Source organism: Plectropomus leopardus, chromosome 3 (genome assembly GCF_026936395.1).
Source record: "Plectropomus leopardus strain MGB_pleo_1.0 chromosome 3, ASM2693639v1, whole genome shotgun sequence".
NCBI classification, from domain to species: Eukaryota; Metazoa; Chordata; class Actinopteri; order Perciformes; family Serranidae; genus Plectropomus; species Plectropomus leopardus.
Genome location: NC_142178.1, coordinates 18,152,581 through 18,172,786, shown reverse-complemented (window position 1 = coordinate 18,172,786; position 20,206 = coordinate 18,152,581). Strand labels below are relative to the sequence as shown.

Below are 20,206 nucleotides of genomic sequence, written 5' to 3'. Positions count from 1 at the left end.
AATCGAAAAATATCATAAACAGATAAATCTACAAGCTTGATTGCGACTCTGTGAAGCTGTAAAGGTGGATAAGTGGGTTTAATGAGTTTCTGTGTCTGTTGTGATGACGGCTAACGTCCCCGACAAACATTGTAGTCCCATTAAGCCATTTGTTAGCAACTGCCTTTTTTAAGACAAGTAAAATCTCAAAAGTTCGAAAATCGGGTTTAAGCGGACGTATTTGATGTTATAGAACAAAACGTCTAATATCTTTAGCCAGTGTTAACCACAGACCTTATTTAAGGCATTTTACCGAAAACTCATTCAAATACCCCTTCGAATTTAAAACGCGGGAACCGGAAGTGCTAAAAGGCTAACGGACTTCCGTATTTCGGAATCATTACTTCACCGTTCTGTTGTCCATGCTGGCTTACTGGGACAGCTACTTCAGAGCAGAAAACTACAGAGCCATCATAAAAGGTACAGTTGGGTACTTTTATCAAAATGATCTTTTGTCATATTTGCTGAAACTGTCACTATATCCGAACAATCAATATCCACACATTGATATAATCTGTAAAAAAAAAGAATCCACGTAGCTGAAGGAAAACATTCAATCTGAACCGAAGAGTCTCTAAAAGCAGCTGTCAATCATGTCAATCACTGCTTGTAAATTACTGCCAAACTAGGCAGCAGCCATTCACAGAGGACCAGCTCTCTGTCCTCAGCTGCTTTGCTTGACCTCCATAAGGCACAAACCAGGAAGTTGGCTGTGAGCACTGCGTAAGAGAAAAATTAAGGTTAATAATACTTCATTTTGAGGCAGACTTTTCTCGGACTGTCAGAGTCCTCACCTGGTGTGTCCGAGCAGCACGACCACAGACAAGGTGCCGTCTGGGAGAGATCTAAAGAGCGTCCGCAGGCGGCGGTCCAACTTCCCCATCATGAGACCCATTTCGTGGTCCTGCATGGATCAAAAATTGATGTGTTCAGTAAATCATAAACTGTACAGATCTGAAATCACAAACATACTAATGTCTCATGTGCACTTTACAGTTTTTTTGCGTTGTGTTTGAGTCCAATGAGTCCAAAAGCATATTCACTGTGCTGTCTGTATGCAGTCAGCTGGATTAACTTTCAGATTGAAATGTTTTCATCAAAGAAGTGAGACATGTCAACATTAGACACACAAAGCCAGCCTTCACATCAAAAGCTTAGTTTTCTCTCTGAGATTTTAGTCTAGAAAGTATCTACTGAGGATTGACTGAGCCTGCAAGCTGAAAGGCAGAATAATCAGAGAACTGATGTTCAAGCAGCCGTGTAGAAGTCAGTACACAAGACTATAGCTACACTTGTACCCTGACTTAGCTGTAATGCTCACGCCAAAAACAACATTTCTGAATGGATGAAAATAGACAATTATTCTTAAGAGCATCCATGACGCTAATGGGGCAAAAGAAAAACTTTGACAACTGAGCTGTGGTTCAGGTGGCAGAGTGGGTCATCCTTTAATTGCAAGGTTGGGGGTTCAATCCCAGTCAACATGTCTATGTATCCTTGGGCAAGATACTGAACCCCAAATTTCTCCCGATGGCTGTTCCATTGGTGTGTAAATGTGTATGAATGGTTAAAAACTGAGTAGCAGGTGGCACCTTGTGTGGTAGCCACCAGTGTGTGAATGTGTGTGTGTGTGTGAATGGGTAAATGTGATTTGTAGTGTGAAAGTGTTACACATGCAGGTCCATTTTCCATTTGCCAGTCTGTCAGGTAAAGGGCGATTTAGTCAGACTTTGCTCAACTTTCACCAGTCAAAGCTGTACTTTGTAAGGCTCCGCTATAGTGAAACATGTTGGCATTCTAACAAAGAAAAGACACTGGCAGACGGATACAACTTCCATTTTCACGGACATGAAATCCTTTTTCTAAGCAGTGACTTTACGACTGTGTGACAACCACCTGGAGTCAATACACTGAACTGTCTTACACTGTCTTTACCTGAGAACTGGTATGCATGTGGGTCCTGTCTTCATCCTCTGCTGCTTCCTCGTCAGGATCCACTGTTTTCATTGGTGTTGTCATGGCAACCCATGAGGGTAAATGGGTTGGAGTTAGAGATGGACAGATGAGGTATTTTTCCTTAAGAAGACTCTTAGAGGAGCTGAGGGCCATGTGTTTGCCCTCTGAGCTCTCAAACTCTGTCAACCACAGACACTTGTGTTAGAAGCTTTGAACTCCACACATACAGTCCAACAAGGGATAACTAATCATTTGTAACTCACTTATGTATGCATGTTTTGCATGTTTTCCATGTTCGGCAGGGAGGACGACTCTCTCCACCGTACCAAAGTGACAGAATGTCTCTCTGACCGTCTCCTCAGACAGTTTGGACTTTGTGGTAGTCGCGGGCTGCAACTGTTGACCGTTTACTTGAGCTGAGGGAAAACTGTCCACTGTTGTAACAGAAGTAACGCCTGAGCATTTTCCATCTGACGTGTGTCCATTGACCCTCGCAGGAATGTGCATCCTCTCAATCATACTGGGCTTTACTTTGACTGCATAGAGTTGACTGGCGTTAAAACTGTCATCCATCAAAGCATCAAGAGTCAGATCCAAGTCCAGCATTGACTCGTAAACAGGCCTCTGGACCTAAAAAAGGTACACACAAGAGAAACACGCTGGAGATACAGCAGTCTACAAAAGTTTTGGAATAACTTTAACTGTAATGTAAAGGGAATAAGTGATAGAAAAAGGGGAAAAGACATACTTTGATAGACTGTCCTTGCACATTAACTCCATTCAGAATTTTTAAAGCCAGCATAGCTCCCTCAAGCAGCTCAAACTCTACCTCTGCATGAACCTGGTGACCAAACATTGTCAGAAAATATAGTTGAGATAAAGTACATCCAAAAGGAGGAAAAACAGCATTTACAGCAGTAATTATCACCATGTCTTCAGAGGTATTCAGTTGTTGTGTTAATCTGTAACAAAAACACAAAGAGAAGTTTAATAAATGCAAAGTAAAGGTGAAATATACCCTGACAGCTGTGTTAAGTATTTTGGTTTTCCGAACCGGTCCACAGCAACAAAACAGCCGCCTCACTTCTCTCTCCGAGAAACCTGCAGGGAACGGGCCGGCAAACACTACACACATATCTCGAAGGTTTGCACACACCTGCAGGATAAACAAAAACATCAAGTATTGCATTTAAACCACGCTTAGACACTTAAAACTTCTGAATAAATGCCTCACCCTGTGGTTCTGCTGCTCCTGATAAGGGAGGCACTTTTTAAGATGGTCTGAGAGGGAGGAAAACTGGAGCACTGAGAGGAACGGACACTTGGACTGTCTTCTGAAAGAGGCCATCACCTGAAGGAGACGAGATAAAGTAACAGAGGCAGAGAAAAGGAAAAGGGGGAGTTAAAGGAAAGGAAAGGAAAAAAAGAAAGACACAGGTTTTATAGTGAGTGGAGGTAAAAGAGGATAAGGGCTACAATACACGTATATTGACCTAGAACATAGTAACAGATGTGTTTGGGGGGAAGTGGGCAGGGGACAGGGACCGCAGGGCAGGCTGTGTGTCCAGCATTTATACATGACAGCACCGTGACAGGAGACAATATCCAGTTTACATTATCAAGGTGTAACCAGTGTAGACAGGCTGTATGGAGACAAACTTTGAACATGATGTCCCCTCTCATAGGGGGAACGTGAATTTATTAATCTTGTATCTTACCTAACATTTGTGGATCATAACATATCAGGTATGACAGTATTCTCATACTGTATGCTCAAGTTCAAAATAAAACAAAACTCCTCTATTAACATCAGTTTTTGAGCCATAACAAAGGCTAAAATGAGGCCTGAGGGCTTGTTTTTCACCTCGCTGATTTCCAAAAATGCCTTTTGTTAGGTGCTTTTGTTGATCATATATGGCCCCTACAAGCTAGTAAGAGGAGTGAGGAATCAGCAGTCAATAACAGGTTTTTCATCTTCTGCTTTTTTGGGGCCGGGTCACGATAACAGAAGGCTGAGCAAAGCATTCCAGACATCCCTCTCCCCAGAAACCTTTTCTAGCTCCTCCTAAGGGATGCTCAGGTGTTCCCAGGCCTGAGAGATATATAATCCCTCCAGCATGTTATGGGTCCACCCCAGAGCCTCCTTCCAGTTGGGACATGCCAGGAAAAACTCTAATGGGAGGCACCCAGGAGACGTCCTTATCAGATGCCCAAACCACCTCAACTGGCCCATTTGGACACGAATGAGCAGCAGCTGTACTTCCAGCTCCAGCACCCCTAATGTCTCACCTCTTTATCAGAGTTGTACCACAGCTGATTGGACAGATCCAGGGTGATTTCAGAGCGTTTTCCTATAAAGGCTACAGACCGGCCAAGTGTCTGTAGGATGTCGGAAAACCTGAACAAGAGACAAAGACAGAGAGTCTGTGAGATTTTGCTTCAGCAGACTGTGCGCTGAGATGGGTTTCACTTTGTCAATGAAGAACAGAATTCTTCTATAGACGTATTGATAGGTTTTTAATATTTTCATTAGAGATAGAAGAAATATTTTTCTAACTAGTCTATAATTTATCATAGAAGCAAAATACCTATAGGAACGATAAGGTTTACCCAACCAGGCATGGACATGGTATAAGCAGCTGTAGTCAGATGTAAAGAATAGAGAGAGGTTTGCAGATTGTATAACATATTGCACCTGTGACTCGGTGTGGGTGCAGGTGCACAATCAGTGCACTCCTCTGTGATCGTATATCCCCATAGCTCCTCCAGATGAAGTTCTACAACCTGACAGTGAGCATACACAGAAAATGTTAGATAAATTTGTGCGTGTGTGTATTAGTGCGTGTGTTAAAAAAGCGACGTGTTACCTGACGAGGTCCTGTTCTAATAAAGTACTGAGCCAGCTCCAGTGCTGCCACAGCATCCTCAATGGGATTATGTCCACTCTTTTCTTCAGTTTGTATTTGCCTCCTGGGACACAAGTGGGAAATTTAATTATAAGCTGTGGTAGGTGACAGAGACAGAGAGACAGGGAGGCAGGGAGACAGAGAGAAAGAGCGACAACTCACTTCAGCACTGTCTCAGCCAGGACCTTCAGCTTAAACCTCTGTCCGAACTCTCTCCTATACAGCAGCGAGGTGTCGATGACATGCTGGTGGATCAGCTGCAGGGAGGACGCAAACACAATACAGGTCACAACTTCAAACTTCTTATAAGAAAAACGGTTCTGTATTTGAGAGAGACACTGCAAACTTAAAATATCTATCTATATCTGAAAAATGTAACTTCAAAATAATAGCTGGCATGAAGAAAATCACTTTTTTCAGACAGTATTAACTCACTTTCAGAGCCATGAGGTCATTGTCAAGTGAATGCCCCACTAGAACCGCATCCTTCGGCAACAGCGTCCTGAGCTTCACCTGAACGTCCCGCAGGGTGGTTGTGATTGGTCGCAACATTGCTGCAGTTATACCAGAGAACCTATCAGAGGGCAGCCAGCAACACAGGGAACAAAAATGTGTTTTATTATTTTAATACTGTGATTGATGGTTATCCAAAACTAGTTCTAGTTTTGTAATTCAAGTAATTTGATTGGACAAGAGGCACCAGATGAGTGCTGATGGTGAGTACATCACTGAGACTTTTAACTATGCATGTATTGCTCCACTTTACAGGTGATCTAAAGCATTAATTATAGCATTATTAGCCTCCATTAACGCTAGTTATACCAAGCGAAAAATATTTTCACAAATAACATTTGAGTTAAATTATGCATATTTGTGTACCTGGTGAGGTAGTTGAGGATTTGGTTCTGAGGTTTGACCAGCTCATCCATCACACAGTTCCCATCACTGTCCACCAGAGAGACACGAGCCAACTCATTTCCCGTCTTTGTTAGACACTGAAACACAACAAGAACACACTGATTAACTGCTGGAAACCTTAGAATAATTTACGACACAAAATTCTATCAACATCTTGCCCACAAAAGTGATAATATCACCATTACATGGGGTGGAGAGATGCTGAATAGACGAGATGGCGCTAGAGAGCAGAAACCAAATGATAAATAAAATATTGTGATGTAGTGATGTGATGTGGCATAATATGTCAGGTGGTAAATATCTGTCAAACTGGACTGCGACTAACATAAATATGCTTAAAATTAAAATAGCATTCTGTGAACTGCAACTGGTTGCGCTTACCTTATAAAAACGGCAAACACATTTTTTAAACTAAAGCATATTTATAGTTCTTACAGTATTACAGTGTCACATTTAATATAAAAGACAACAAATTATAAAATCGTATCTAGAATAACCAAAATTCAGCAGGTGTATTTATATCATATTGCTAAAAATAAATGTGTAAAATTGGTGTATCGTAGCTCGAGAAACTGTCACAATAACGGCACCTGTCTTTCAGAGATGTACGTCGTTCATATGGATTTGTCAAAATGTTCTGCAGCATTGATTTTCTGAAAATACATAACTGGTAATGAAGTATATAACTGAGAGCATCTCACCATTTCACAGTCGAGCCCATACAGAGGGCTGCTGTCGGTCACGCAGTCAACACTCTCTGTGCACACAAAGTCCTCAAAGCCTGGCATTCCTGAGTCAACAGAAACGAAAAGTGAGAACGGTGAAAGAGACAGCAACCCACAGAGTTTGAGACCACGCTAACCCAGCTGAAGTTTTCACGCCCAAAAACCGAGCTTAAGAAAAATCGAAAATCACTGGTCTGTAACATACAGTATGCCTGCTAAGATTTAGTCTGGAGCAGAGTGGCTCTGAGGAAAAGCCGTGACACAAAAAAATTTAGTATGGATGTAAACAGAGAGAGAGACTCACCTTTGACAGGGTAGTGTCTCTTGATCATCTCCTCCTGGGTAAGAACATAAGCAGTCAGTCCTCTCCTCTTTGTCCCAAACTTGGTGATTATTGGATGAATTGTCAGTGCTGAAACAGTATGCAATAACACACACACACGCACACACACACACACACACACACACACACACACACACACACACACACACTTAAAAACTACATTGAAAACAGAGCCAGTAACTAAACAGTGCAGTATTTTTGACTAGATGCCCGAATGAAAAAATGTCCGAATGGAAAAATGTGTTTGGATGAATATTAGAGCATTCAGAGGATAATTCATTGCACACAAGATGATTATTTTGACATTCAAATATAATGTGGATATGAGACATTCATTGTTTATCTTAATACCTATAACAATTCATTAATTTCAGAGCATATCCGAACATTTAACTCTATAGCACCCATTTAAAACAGGGCACGGGTGAAATTTACAGTCTAAGATAATATGTAGAATCATGTCATACCGATGATGCATTCATATATTGCTCAGGTCTACACATAATACTCACCTTTGTGCAATTCACTGCTTTCACTGTGTCTTTGGGAATGAAACAGACCATCTGATTTAGGAACTTCACTGCTGAAAATTCCTGACACCACATCAGTAGATGATGGAGTAAAAGTCATCCTCTAATCAAGACAGAAAAATTACAAGAAAACCCGTGTTTACCCAAGACATTGACACTGCTGTGACCGTGTCAGAGACACGTTTCATTGACATGTTTAGCCTATATGTTTCTGTCATAAATTCATGATTTTTTGAGTTTATACAGTCATTATAAGTGATTAAAAATGTAATAGATAAGAGGATAAAGGGGTAAAATGATGAAAATGTTTCTCAAATATACCACCCTTAAAACATTTTAGAAATTAAGTGCTCTTTATGTAAGATTTATTGCAAAGTTTAAAATGTAACAGGTCACATGATCAGAGTTTAGTTAAGGGCAAACACCAACCAACATAGACACAGAGGACAGGCATCCGGCCCCAAAATGACCTCATTCCTTACACGTTCCTGTTCTGTCAGTACATTTCCATCACCTCTGGTTACTTACAGTGGTGTAGTTGGTCCTGAGGTGTCGCAGGGTGAGGTAATGTTTGTAAAAGTGGCCCTGGGTCAGGCCCTCAATGATCACCACATTTACAGCTTTAATGCTCTTCTGATGGTGGAGACGACACCAACTACAAGAGACACAGGGGGGACAAAGATGAGATGACTTGAAGAGTATAAGTGGTGCAGACTATTAAGGGATCATTTAGATTATTGTGAGAGCACAGGGACACACTAAAAGTGCATTACAGAGAGTTATTTGATGAGAGCTGATGAAGTAGATCACATCTTATTGCCATAGTCATTACCTGGGCTGTTTAATGCCACCTGTTTTCCCGAGAGCTGCATAATGCAGCAGCTCTGTCAGCTCATTCTGTGTAATGGGTTGTCGAAGGCGGTCGAGCAGTACAGAGATCCTCGGTGAGCAGGAGGAAGGTCCACACTCCAGTGTCTCCTCGCTTTCCTGACCAGTTTTTAATCTTTTGGCATCCTCGTGTGCTGTGGGGGAGTTGTTCTTTCTTTTCTTTCTGTTGCATGTTGCTCCTGCTGCTGCTGCTGATGATGATGACGAAGGCTCCATGTTTAAGCTGATGTTCCTACTGGGAGATTTTTTTAAGTTATTTGAAATGACATTGTCTCATGGCAATCAACTTAAGAAATTGTATCATTTCAGCAAAAGGTTATCTATGTCTAAGATCTACACATATTCCTCTTGAAATGTGCCTTGTTTTTTATTTGTGAAGGTAGAACAGGGGAGTTAACTGTGTTTAGTCAACTAGAGCTGGATGTTAAAGCTCAATAGGGTTTGCGTGTTTGTAACTTTGAATGTCAAATACTGCCAGTCATGCTGTAAGTGTTGTATTCTCTGATCAGATATTCCCTAATTTAAATCATAATTTTCGACTGTATTTTAGAGTGCAGCTGCATTGTGCAAAGACAAAATAAATTATGAAAATAGTTTCATGCTTTCATTAATTAAAAAAAAAAAAAAAAAACATCTCTCTTATGTCTTTCGAACTCCCGTTTCAGGAAACTACAATTGATTTAATGTAGTTGAAGTAATTCTGCCGGTAAACGCCATCATACATCATCATGTCTGAGACGAAAAAGAGAAATGGGTTTGTAGAAACACATCTTGACAGTATGAGGCACTGAGACAAGATGTGTTTTAGTATAAGTATCATATTGGCATCAATATTTAAACTTTTCAAAAGATAGGCTACCCCAATTGGCAATTATTTGGATAACTGATATTCTGGAACAACTTCATCCTTCACCTGGTGAGACTGAATATCTTTTAGAAATTATAGAATAGATCATAATGCTGATTGAGTTACTTACTAGATTATACTAGCTGTTAACAGAGTGGTTATCAGGATAAGTAGATTATATATTGTTGTCTTTGTCGTATTTTATCCTATTATGAGAGGGATATTTGCATTAAAAGCACATCTACTTACTACATAAGTGGCTTGTTTTATTTGTGCTGAAACTTCCAGGTAAATAAAGTAAGTTTCAGCTATATATCTGCAGACGCAAGTGAACTCATTGCAGTGTCTGTTACAATCCACATACAGGGAATATGACATGTTACAGATGCACAAAGAACTTAAGTCAGAAATAAGAGTAACAGTTACACAGGAAACACTACAGACTTACTTGCTAGCTAAAACATTAAAAATACACATTTACACGTATAAAATTATAATTTGAGATGATATATTATTTGGATATAAGTAATTAGAAAAAAATGTATATACCAGATGTTATTCGTACTGCGGACTCCACGTACATGTTTTTCTACCACCGGTATAAACACATGGCTAAAGAACAGAAACCCTACGGTTACAATACTGATATAAAGACACAAATAATAAAAGCGCTACTTCTGGTTTGTGGCTTTAAAAATAAAGTAATGTATAGCCTGTTGTAGTGTCTTTACGTCTGTAAGTGTAGTTAAAACTGCGTATATTTTGACATATGTATTATAATTTCTACATAACAGAATCACACGGACGCTGTATCGGCATAAAAAAAGTTGAATTCGGTTCGTGTAATGTTGTCTAAAGAAATTAATGCTTTTGTTTTGATGGAAAAACAGTAAAACCGGAAATGCGCAACATTCCAACTTTCCGATTTTTCTGTGATCGATTACATGTTTCCGCGTGCGATTTCACTGACTTAGCAGCCGTAATTAATCAAGCCTAGACGGAAGGATGAGCTTTTAAAAAACAGCGCGACTTTTGCTGCGTTTTCTAACTTAGACCCTTTCTTTAGTTTAACTGTTTTTGCGGAGTTAACTGAAGTCAAAGCCAACGTTATGTCTACAAAGAAACTGGCCAAGTAAGTAACTGTTTCCGTTTGTGTTTAGCGTTAGCTACTAGGAGCACAAAGAAACGCGAGCTATTGAAAGTTTTTAACAACCAGCGTTAGCTAGGTTCTAAATTTGTGTTAAACTGAGTGCTTAATATAACTTAAACATGAAAAACTAACATCTGTTTTGAAACGGATTAACAGTATTAGCCCATACACATTTCATTCAGGTAACGCTGGTAGTAGGCGAGTAACATTACTGCGTTTCTAACAGAGGCTCTTGAATCCTTCCTGCCTCCACAGAGAATTGGGATTATTGAGGCAGCGGTCCTCTAATGGGTCAAAGAAATCATTATTATCAAGTAAGTAGAATTCTTTTCGTTAATGTTGTGTTATCTCGACCCCCACTGTCTGTACATTTTTACACTATTGCACCTGTGGCTTTACAACACTGTCTGATTTCTTTCAGGTCAAATATTTTCATATCTGATTGTGATTGATTTTGAGTCCACTTGCTGGAGAGAAAAAAACAACTACAGCCAGGAAATAAGTAAGTAGTCATTTAATATGTTACATGCAGTGTGATTTGTTCTTTTTCACCTTTATTGCTGATAACATACATGTCCCTCTTTCTTCCCTCTGCACAGTTGAGTTTCCTGCTGTTCTGCTGAACACGTCCACAGGGGAGGTCGAGTCCGAGTTTCATAATTATGTCCAACCTCAAGAGCATCCCATTCTGTCCGGGTTCTGCACTGAGCTGACCGGGATTACACAGGTGACTGTGCAGGCGTAAATACACTGCTCAAACAAACCAGTACACTTCTGCTGCAGTATACTGACTATTCTTTTACACAACATCTAACAGTTTCATTGTTCTGTCTCACAGATGCAAGTTGAGGCAGGGATCCCCCTTCAGATCTGTCTTTCTCGGTTCAGCCGCTGGCTGCAAAACCTGCAGCTCGAGAAGGGTGTGGTCTTTCCCAACAGACAACAGAGATCTTCTACACCTTCACCTTCTCAAAAGCTGTGTACTTTCCTCACATGGTCAGGTAAAAGTCAGTTACATTTCTCTACAACTCTGTTACTAAAAACTCATCACCGTCGGTCTCTGCCTAGTTACTTGGACTGAAGACAAGCGCACACTAAATATCAATTAGAGTGCAATTTTTTTTATCTTCAAACACTACAAATCTTGAATAAGAGCACTGACTCATCTGGCTCTGTGGCTCTGTTGCATTATGTGCTGTGAAAAAAGCTGCCTTACCACAATAGTGTTCTATTTTTACTGTGTTGGATTTTTTATTTATTTTCAAATGAAGTAATGAATTTTGACAAAAACACAAATGATTAATTTGAACGTGCCTCCACCTGCGTTGCGTATCAGACTGGGATCTTGGAGTTTGTTTGCAGTACGAATGTAAACGCAAGCAGCTCCACAAACCTGATGTGCTCAACAGCTGGATAGACCTGAGAAGCACCTACAGGGTAAGCAGAAGCTCAGCTGCTTCATCTTTAAATCTCTCTTTCTGTTGCTTTTTCTTTCTTGTGCTTATGGCTGCACCTAACCAATGTTTTAGCAATTGTAATGTGTGCCAAACATTTTTAGGATTGTTTGGTCTTTAAAATGAAATGCATTTTATAGTTAGGGCAAATTCCCATTGTAAGTTACCAAAGTTAAGTATTTGATTTGCTTGTTTGGTCTGCCTGCCAGTCCAAAAACTGAAAGGTATTCAAATAATATTGACAAGTAACCAGGAAAAGCAGCAAGTGTTTACGTTTAATAAACTGTGACTAGAAAAAAGTACTTGTAACTTAATATTTACTGATAAAACTTTAAATAAATTAACTAAGTACTTGGGCTAGACCTAATTGTCTCGGCGCTACTCATGCTGAGATTAACCCCCATTTTTTGTGTATTTTTCAGCTGTTTTATGACAGGAAACCCAAAGGTCTAAACGGAGCGCTACAAGATCTGGGAATACAGTTTTCAGGGAGAGAACATTCTGGTATAAAAAAGCAAGTTATTTCATCAAAATGCTGTATATCAACGTAGTTAATACTCAGTCTAATCCTTTGTGCTTTGTCTTTCCTCTTTTCTCAGGTTTGGATGACTCCCGAAACACAGCTCATTTGGCAGCGAGAATGATGTCGGATGGGTGTGTGATGAAGATAACTAGAAGTCTAGAGAGGGTGAGTGGCCGTCGTCCAACGATGCATCCCAACACCTAAATCCCATGAGCCCCCCCCCCTTCTATCTCCCCGGGCACAAACTGTCTTGGATGATGGCCAAATGGAAATTTTTAAGGATGGAGCTTGTTTAGTTCAAAAAGATCCAACATGTAATATTTATGATTGTAGAGAGACTTTTTTTTGATTAATAAATAAATACATAAATACATAACTGAGCTGCAAATCATAAATGCTGATATTCATGACCTTTACATGATTAGCTTTTAGACAGTTGTGTTTGAACTTTCACAAGAGAAAAAAAGGAGCAAGATAAATGAACACAACGTGTAGCACCAGTGACTGCTGACAGAATTTAATTGAGGTTCAAGAATAATCAGAGATGAGTGATATTTCATGAATCCCTGATTATAACTCTAATCTTATCTTCTTCTCGTAGACCCCGTCAATGGTCAGACCCATGTTTGGAAATACAGCTGCAGACAGCAAAAAAGAAAAATCCAATGACAATAAAGAGGAAAACACACTTACCACAAATAAACCCGCATCATTCAAGAATCCCCCTAAATCATGTTCAGAGAAAATCACAAGGGATTTAGACACAAAGGAGAACTCAAGTTCTGTTCAAATCTGTCAAAGCCTGATTGCACCAAAGACTGTGCTGAATGGTACAACTACACCACCCTGGGGACGCAGCAAGAGGTCAGCAGCTGCTGTCGCTAATATGTCCTCTTCAGTCCTGTTAAATCATTCTTCAGCTTCCAATAACAACAACAACAGCAGCAGCCTTGTTCTGTGTTCAACGACTGTGGGTTGCATTTTAAATCAGCCTCCGCCGAACCAGCCCTCCAACTCAGGAGCAACAGTAAAGGGTGTGGAAGAAGAAGAGGATGCTGAAATTTTCGTGGAAACAGAGGAAAGGTGTGGATCATACGATGATGTGGTGCTGATGGGTGATGATGATGTGATCAGTGAAACAGAAAGAGAATTTGCTGTTGATTATGCGTCAGATTTTGACGGTGGATGTCATGTGTGGAAGGAGCCTAATGGTACACATTTAACAGGCGATCGGGATGATATAAGAGCAACAGTGAGCGTTGAAAACCACTTTAAAACTCAAAAGATAACTGGGGGATCATCAATGACGTCTCTGCCTACAAAGATGAGATCCCAAGTTAATGTGTATAATCACTTAAATAATAACAGGCAGCATTCAACAGTTTCAGAGCCCAAAAATTGTTTTGCTGTGCCTAAAACTGTAACTCGGGATTGCAAATCAAATCAGCGCAAAACAGGACTCAAGTCAGACGGGCCTTGTAAAAACTCTGAAACAAACACACCCTTTCTGTTCAGGCACAAACCCTTCATCCCAGAAAAGACCTCCACCCCTAATAACTCATTTACCAGACCCAAAGCAGTCATCACACAGCACACAAAGCTTAAACAGACTCCAAAATCTTCCTTTACCATCTACACTGACCCAGCAAAACCCCCCCGTCCCTCCTCATGTGGCTCTTTTTCCAACAGCGTCCTTAACTCCCTGTCCACCAACACGCTCTCCTCGTTCATGAGCCGCTCCTCCGTTTCTATGACGACGAAAGGAGGACAGAGGGTCACATCCCCACTGTGTTCATGTGGACGTCGTGCAAAGCGTCAGGTCGTATCCAATGGTGGGCCAAACCACGGGCGAGGGTTTTACTGCTGTCCGGTCCGCCGGTCTGGCGGCGGGGGCAGGATCCAGAGGGGCTGTGAGTTCTTTCAGTGGGAGTCTGCTCTGATGCAGAGCGGCTCGCCTGCTGTCGGCTCCTCTGTCTCGCTCTGTCAGATGAACCAGAGCTGTCGGCCGTCACAGAGGTCAGCACTGAGAAAGAGCTGCTGACTCACTGTGGAGGAAAAGTAAAGCCGGGAGTGTTATGTCTCAGTCACATAGACGACTCACTGTGAAAAGTTTTCTCCAAAAGATCCTCAGTGTAGTTTGTTTGTTAATTTGTTTCAGTCAAACCAACAACCACCAAGTCGATCTCCTTTTATCAGCTTCCTACAGCAGTACAAATCAAAGCCGTCGTGTTTATTGACTTAGTGAGTGGTCAATTTGATTTACTAATACCAGTCTGGACAATTAATTTTCTTTTATCATGTAAAAAGCCCCCATAAATCAATTTCATTTATTTTTGGATTTCACCTGATTGGAAAGTAAATATTTTTGAATGTTAAACTTATTTTGTAGGACATAAAAGTAATACAACTAATGAAATGAGTAAAAAAAATAATTGCATGATGTGGATATTTTTCAACCAATAATGAGCACTGATACTAAATTAAATTTTCTATGTTTTGTACAGTAATTATACTATATTGGAAAAGTGCATTGGAGATCAAATGAAATGTTACATAAATAATACAAGACTGTTTTAATCCTGACTTTATTTCATGTATTCATCTTTTGATTTCGCTCTCTGGCTATACGGTTTTTATTTGCGGTTGGTTTTCATATCTTAGCAATACCACTTTGCATTCAAAATCATAAGTATGCAAAAGTATGTGCATTAAAATATTGTTACAATACCAGAAGTAAAAGTACTCATTATGCACATTAATCAATGCGGAAAATTAGTGCAGGAAGAGATTCACCAGAAAATGAAGGGGTTTAATAAAACAGCATAAAAACCCCGTTTTATATGTCCCTTATGCTTGTGTATAACCTTACAGCAATCATTGCAAATTATCCAAAGGTGCACAATGTTTCGCGAAAACATCCGAGGACGTTTGTCCCTCCTGACGCACCGTACAGGGCAAGCAAAAACGTGCTATGTTGTGACTGAATGAGACATTGCTCCGTGAAACATCTACAGTCTCGACTTTAACACACGTTTAGGCGGGCAGGCGGTGTCGTCTTTTAAACTGCTTATGCATCTTACATTGTAGTCGCTGCAGCTTTAAAATCCCTGAAAACTTAGCCTTAACTGTTAAGCTAACGGCTAATAACGCTGAGGGGGAGTAACCAAAACAACACGGTAGCCCGCTGGTGTTGAGTTTAAACGCAGGTTTCTGTTAGTACGAAAGCTCATCTGCTAACATGTCGGCCGTGTCCAACGACTCGAGGAAACGAAGCAAGAAGCGGTACGCGGCCGGACACCACAACAAGCGGTGGAAGGGCTCCCGGGAGCTGGAGGTGGGCATGCAGGGGATCCTCATCACATGCAACATGAACGAGAGGAAGTGCACTTTGGAGGCCTTAAATCTGCTCAATGAATACGCAGACGAGCTCTATGGGCCCGAGAAGGTCAGTCCGGCTCACTTTAATTTGTGAAAAACAATACATCTCTGTATTTGTTAGTTATTTACTTAGCATTTTACACATTTAAATCACTGTGCAAGTTGGAACAAGTGCAGACTAAAGTGCATATTTAACCATGTTTAATACTATTCTTAATTGCATATCGCTCCTGTGTAGTGCATAAAGGTAGCCAGAGTAAAAGCTTCTAAGTTTACACTTTCCCTTTATTATGGACTTGAATTAAACTGGTCAAGTTGGTTTTGACACGTGTTTCTTAGCCAGGGGTTTCGAAATACCTAAAACCTGATATAATGCTTAAACAACTCATCGACAAGTTTGAGTAATGTTTGAATTGTTTAAGTTATTTTTCCAACAAAAGTGTCTAGATGAATTCCAACTTACCAAATGTGAGGAATTGCTGTAATAGCAAATTAATATGAGTGCTGTCTTTCCCTGATATTAAAGTAAAGTGATCTAAATGTCTGAACTTACCAGACATTATATCCGCATTATTGATGATTATCAAAAAGGCCTCTATCAGTATTGAGGTCTTTTGGTCCAAATTGTTGTCCAAACAATAATTGATTTTCTCCATATCGGCCAGCCCTGAATTATTGTAATTGTATTGTATTTATTTATTTATTTTGACAAAAAAGTAATTTAAATTACATCAAATTGCATTCAAAGTGTATGAGGCATTTTTTAGTACTTAACTATGGACTAATTAATTCATTGAAGTTGCTTTAACAAAAAGCTGCTCTCGTGATCACAGTTGCAGGAAAATAATGAAAGCAGCAGTGAAGAAGAAGATGTTGATGAAGCGCTGAAGAAAGAAGTGGCACAGTTGAAAGCATCTGGAGCGAAACAGGAGGGGCGCTTCCAGGCTTTGGACAGCGGAGCAAACAATGTCATCTTCATCAAAACTCACAATCTGGGTAAGTCACTTTACTGAACAAGTCATTAATGTGATTTGCAGCCATTTATAAGTATTGTTGTCGCAATTTTTGTTTTTTTGTTTTTCCTCCTCTAGAGTCTGACAAGTTGGTGCATCACATCCTGTCTGATCTCTACACCACCAAGAAGAAAAAGTCACGTGTGATTCTTCGGATGCTACCGGTGAGAAGCTAAAATTTACATTCGTCAACATTCGTTATATAATAGATGCAGCATGAAGAGATGTTCAGAAACAGAGTTATTTCATTCATTGAATTATCGTTTGTTACAGTTGCTCCTATGTGTAAGCATAGAGGATTATAAGAAAATAAGGAGTATGTAAAAATATATTTTAAAAAAGTGCTTTATGTGACAACCTATAACACAGTATCTCCATATAAAAATAAGAAATATGTACAAATATGTGTATAATTTTACAAGATGTTTGATATATAAATGCAAGAATAGTATAGAGTTTGTTGAAATGAATTGTCATTGTTTAATCATCTGTCATAACACTCAAATGTAATGTTAGAGTATAAATCAACACAAACAGTTTACAGCTTCCTGCTGTCTTCTGCAGTGTCTTTATCCTTGTTTTTCTCCGCATCCAGGTAACTGGAACATGCAAGGCCTTCCAGGATGACATGGTGAAGTACCTGACTACTTTCCTGGAGCCTTGGTTCAAAACTCCAAACTGTGGCACCTACCAGATCGCCTTCAAGGCTCGCAACAGCAGCCACAACAAGAGAGATGACATCATCAAGTCAATCGCAGGTAGTTATGGAATCAAGCTATTAAAGCCTGATAATATTGTTAAGTGAAAAAAACCCTCTATATTCTTTATTTAACCAGGCAAAAGACTCACTGAGATTTAAAATATCTTTTCTAAGAGCAACCTGGCCAATAGGGCAGCTTTAAACATTGTTACAACAATAAATACAAACAAATACAGCTATCACACATTTCAAAGACTGAGCACAACCTTCAGTTAAAATGCAACACAAAACAATCAAATACATTAATATGTGCAATTATCTATTCGGTGAATATTAGAGTAGCAGACACACTGACCAAAAGTGCTATTTTCTTGATCTTTTAAAAATGACTCAAATTCCTCGATAGTGATTAGATCAGATAGTTTCAGGTCCTTCTGTAAGTTATTCCAAGTAGAGGGGGCGGCATATTTAAACGTTTTTTGCCAAGTTCTGTGCGAACTTTGGGGACCAACATCAAGACAATACTGTGAGAGTGCAGCCCATATTGATTTTTGTGTTTAAACATACTGTATATTTACACAAATAAGAAGGAGCCAGCCCAAGTAGACTCTTATATATAAAAACCAACCAGTATGAGAGTCTGTGGACAGACAGAGAAGCAAAGGAAATCAAAAGTGAATTTCACCTTTTTGATTGACCATGAATATTTTTTTATTCGTAGGTCTCGTGGGGAAGCTGAACCCCAAGAACAAGGTTGATTTGACCAACCCAGAACTGACAATCATTGTGGAGGTCATCAAAGCAGTGTGCTGCATCAGTGTGGTAAAAGACTATACACTGTATAGAAAGTACAATGTTCAGGAGGTAGTGAAAGAGGACACACCAAAGCCTGATGTGACAGCAGCAAAAACAGAGACTAATGCAGCTGAGCAGAAGGAGAAACAGGACGCAGGGGACACGAACAAAGACGAGAAGAAAGGCGTCGAAGACAATGACGACAGTGTGCCACAAGACAACAAGGAGGCTGATAAGAGAGACGGTGGCGGGGAGTAGGAGCTCACATTTAGAGAGGCTGATTGTCAGATTTTAAATTTCTAAAAAAAGGAAAAAAAAGAAAACATCTCAAGTTCTGTTATATTGTAGTGCTTTTTGTTTGAAATTAAAGGTTCACAGCGAAGTCAGTTTTATTTTTCATGATGGATTTTATGATTTGACAAAGATTTGTAAGAATAATTTAATGTCATTTTCAGTATTCATAAACATAACTATGATACGTTGGTACCAGCTTCATTGAGATGTCCATTTTTAAGTAAATGATTCTGAATTAACCATACATATCACCATTCTGCAGCAAAACTGCCATCAGCTCACTTTTTAATGCTGAATTTGATTTTTCATTATTTTTTGCCATTTTTACTGAAAGAAAGGGGTTTTATTCAGGTTAACTTATATGTTACATTTAGTAATCTCTGGTTTTTGTAACTGTTATTATCTGAAGCAGTTCCTAAAATAAAGTTACCCGTGTTTGACTGTTTTTGCTGCATATCCTCATTTTATGGTACATAATGCTTCTGTGATTGACACTATAGGGGGTGAAAGTAGATGAGAGGTAAGAGGCATCAAAATGAACATAATGAAATAAGTAATTTGCATCTGAAAGATGTCCGTTCACATGCAGTTAAGCGTTTGACATTGTGTAATGTTTACACCGTCACTGAACTGGCACTTATTCTCTGCACCACAAGATGGAGTTAATCCCTCATTTGTAGAGACATGGTCATCTGTGTGACAGGTATAATGTGATTTTTGCTCAAGGATCTATAATTTATCAAAATCTGTGATACGATCTACTAATATTCTTTGCTGCATCACCTTCTGCTGTAAATATCAGTTTTCAGTTAGTTTCTAAGTCTTGCAGGTGTCTGTACTTATGTGAATTTACATGTATTTGAGAGCAGAAAAGTAATTATCTGGATCAGTAACCACTATAATCTCACAACACACCTCACAATTTGTTATATTTTATCATTCATCAAAGATTTTTGTGAGAAACGTCCAGGATAATCACTCTCAAAATGAAATGAGAACGTATCAAAAAAGTGACAAGACTACATACTGATGCTTTGTCCTAATGACTACATGCTAACATGCCAATGATGGAAGAAGTATTCAGATCTTCTACTCAATTAAAAGTCCTAAAATAACAGTAAAAATACTCTGTCACAAGTAAAAGTCCTGCAGTCAAAATTTAACTTAAGTAAAAGTAGGCTACAAAAGTACTGGCATAAAAATGTACTAAAGTATAGATTCATGGATTGTTATTATTGATGCATTAATGTGTTTATCACTTATATTGTTTATGTTGCAGTTGTTAAAGGTGGGGCTCATTTTAATTAATCTAAATACTGCTGGGAAGCTTAACCTGTATTGAAAGATAACATATGAGTTAATTTCATTCTGAAATATTAATCTGAATCTGCAAAGTAAAGCAGTCAAATAAATGTGGAATAAATAGTGCAATACTGAATGTGATGAAATATGAATTGTAGTGAAGTAGAAATAAATCGTAGCCTAAAATGGAAATACTGAAATAAATTGTATTTAAACAGAGGTAAACTGACATAGTCACTTTCAGCCATTGTAAGTATAGCAGAATTACCAGGCTCACTATTTTAGTTTTAGCCTCTTAGCATTCTGTACATGTACTGTTTAGCTCTACTATCTAACAAGTTGTCAGTGCAGGAAGAAAAGTCAGGGGATCACTATCACGTTATTACAGTTCTTTCTAAAGTAAACATGCATGTTGGTAAGCAAATGTTATGATAATTCATCCAAT

The 20,206-nt window shown here is 39.3% G+C and overlaps 3 protein-coding genes across 4 annotated transcripts; 2 read left to right on the top strand and 1 right to left on the bottom strand.

Annotated features, from left to right (window-relative positions):
* Window positions 1-175: 175 nt before the first annotated feature.
* Window positions 176-9,807, bottom strand: rexo5 (RNA exonuclease 5). Of its 2 annotated transcripts, none has more exons than XM_042485714.2 (19): window positions 9,702-9,807; window positions 8,250-8,540; window positions 7,946-8,072; window positions 7,400-7,520; window positions 6,849-6,956; window positions 6,521-6,609; window positions 5,781-5,896; window positions 5,337-5,475; window positions 5,064-5,158; window positions 4,863-4,965; window positions 4,691-4,779; window positions 4,285-4,393; window positions 3,230-3,346; window positions 3,014-3,151; window positions 2,744-2,836; window positions 2,259-2,625; window positions 1,975-2,174; window positions 834-943; window positions 176-758 (listed from the first exon to the last, which is right to left on the bottom strand). In XM_042485714.2, exons 2-19 carry the CDS (start codon window positions 8,519-8,521, stop codon window positions 704-706), a joined length of 2,448 nt encoding a protein of 815 aa, XP_042341648.2. In that variant the 5' UTR covers window positions 8,522-8,540; window positions 9,702-9,807; the 3' UTR covers window positions 176-703. The 2 variants fall into 2 exon arrangements, with proteins under 2 accessions (XP_042341648.2, XP_042341649.2); XM_042485715.2 differs by having other exon boundaries at window positions 8,250-8,537; window positions 9,702-9,796.
* Window positions 9,808-10,095: 288 nt separating this feature from the next.
* eri2 (ERI1 exoribonuclease family member 2) lies at window positions 10,096-15,070 on the top strand. The gene is made up of 9 exons (XM_042485565.2): window positions 10,096-10,284; window positions 10,558-10,616; window positions 10,724-10,804; window positions 10,902-11,029; window positions 11,141-11,303; window positions 11,639-11,739; window positions 12,179-12,260; window positions 12,356-12,444; window positions 12,881-15,070. Exons 1-9 carry the CDS (start codon window positions 10,262-10,264, stop codon window positions 14,318-14,320), a joined length of 2,166 nt encoding a protein of 721 aa, XP_042341499.2. The 5' UTR covers window positions 10,096-10,261; the 3' UTR covers window positions 14,321-15,070.
* A 182-nt stretch (window positions 15,071-15,252) lies between these two features.
* On the top strand, window positions 15,253-18,904 carry thumpd1 (THUMP domain containing 1). Its single transcript, XM_042485478.2, has 5 exons — window positions 15,253-15,724; window positions 16,491-16,653; window positions 16,749-16,834; window positions 17,266-17,428; window positions 18,092-18,904. Exons 1-5 carry the CDS (start codon window positions 15,518-15,520, stop codon window positions 18,421-18,423), a joined length of 951 nt encoding a protein of 316 aa, XP_042341412.1. The 5' UTR covers window positions 15,253-15,517; the 3' UTR covers window positions 18,424-18,904.
* The last annotated feature ends 1,302 nt before the right edge of the window (window positions 18,905-20,206 follow it).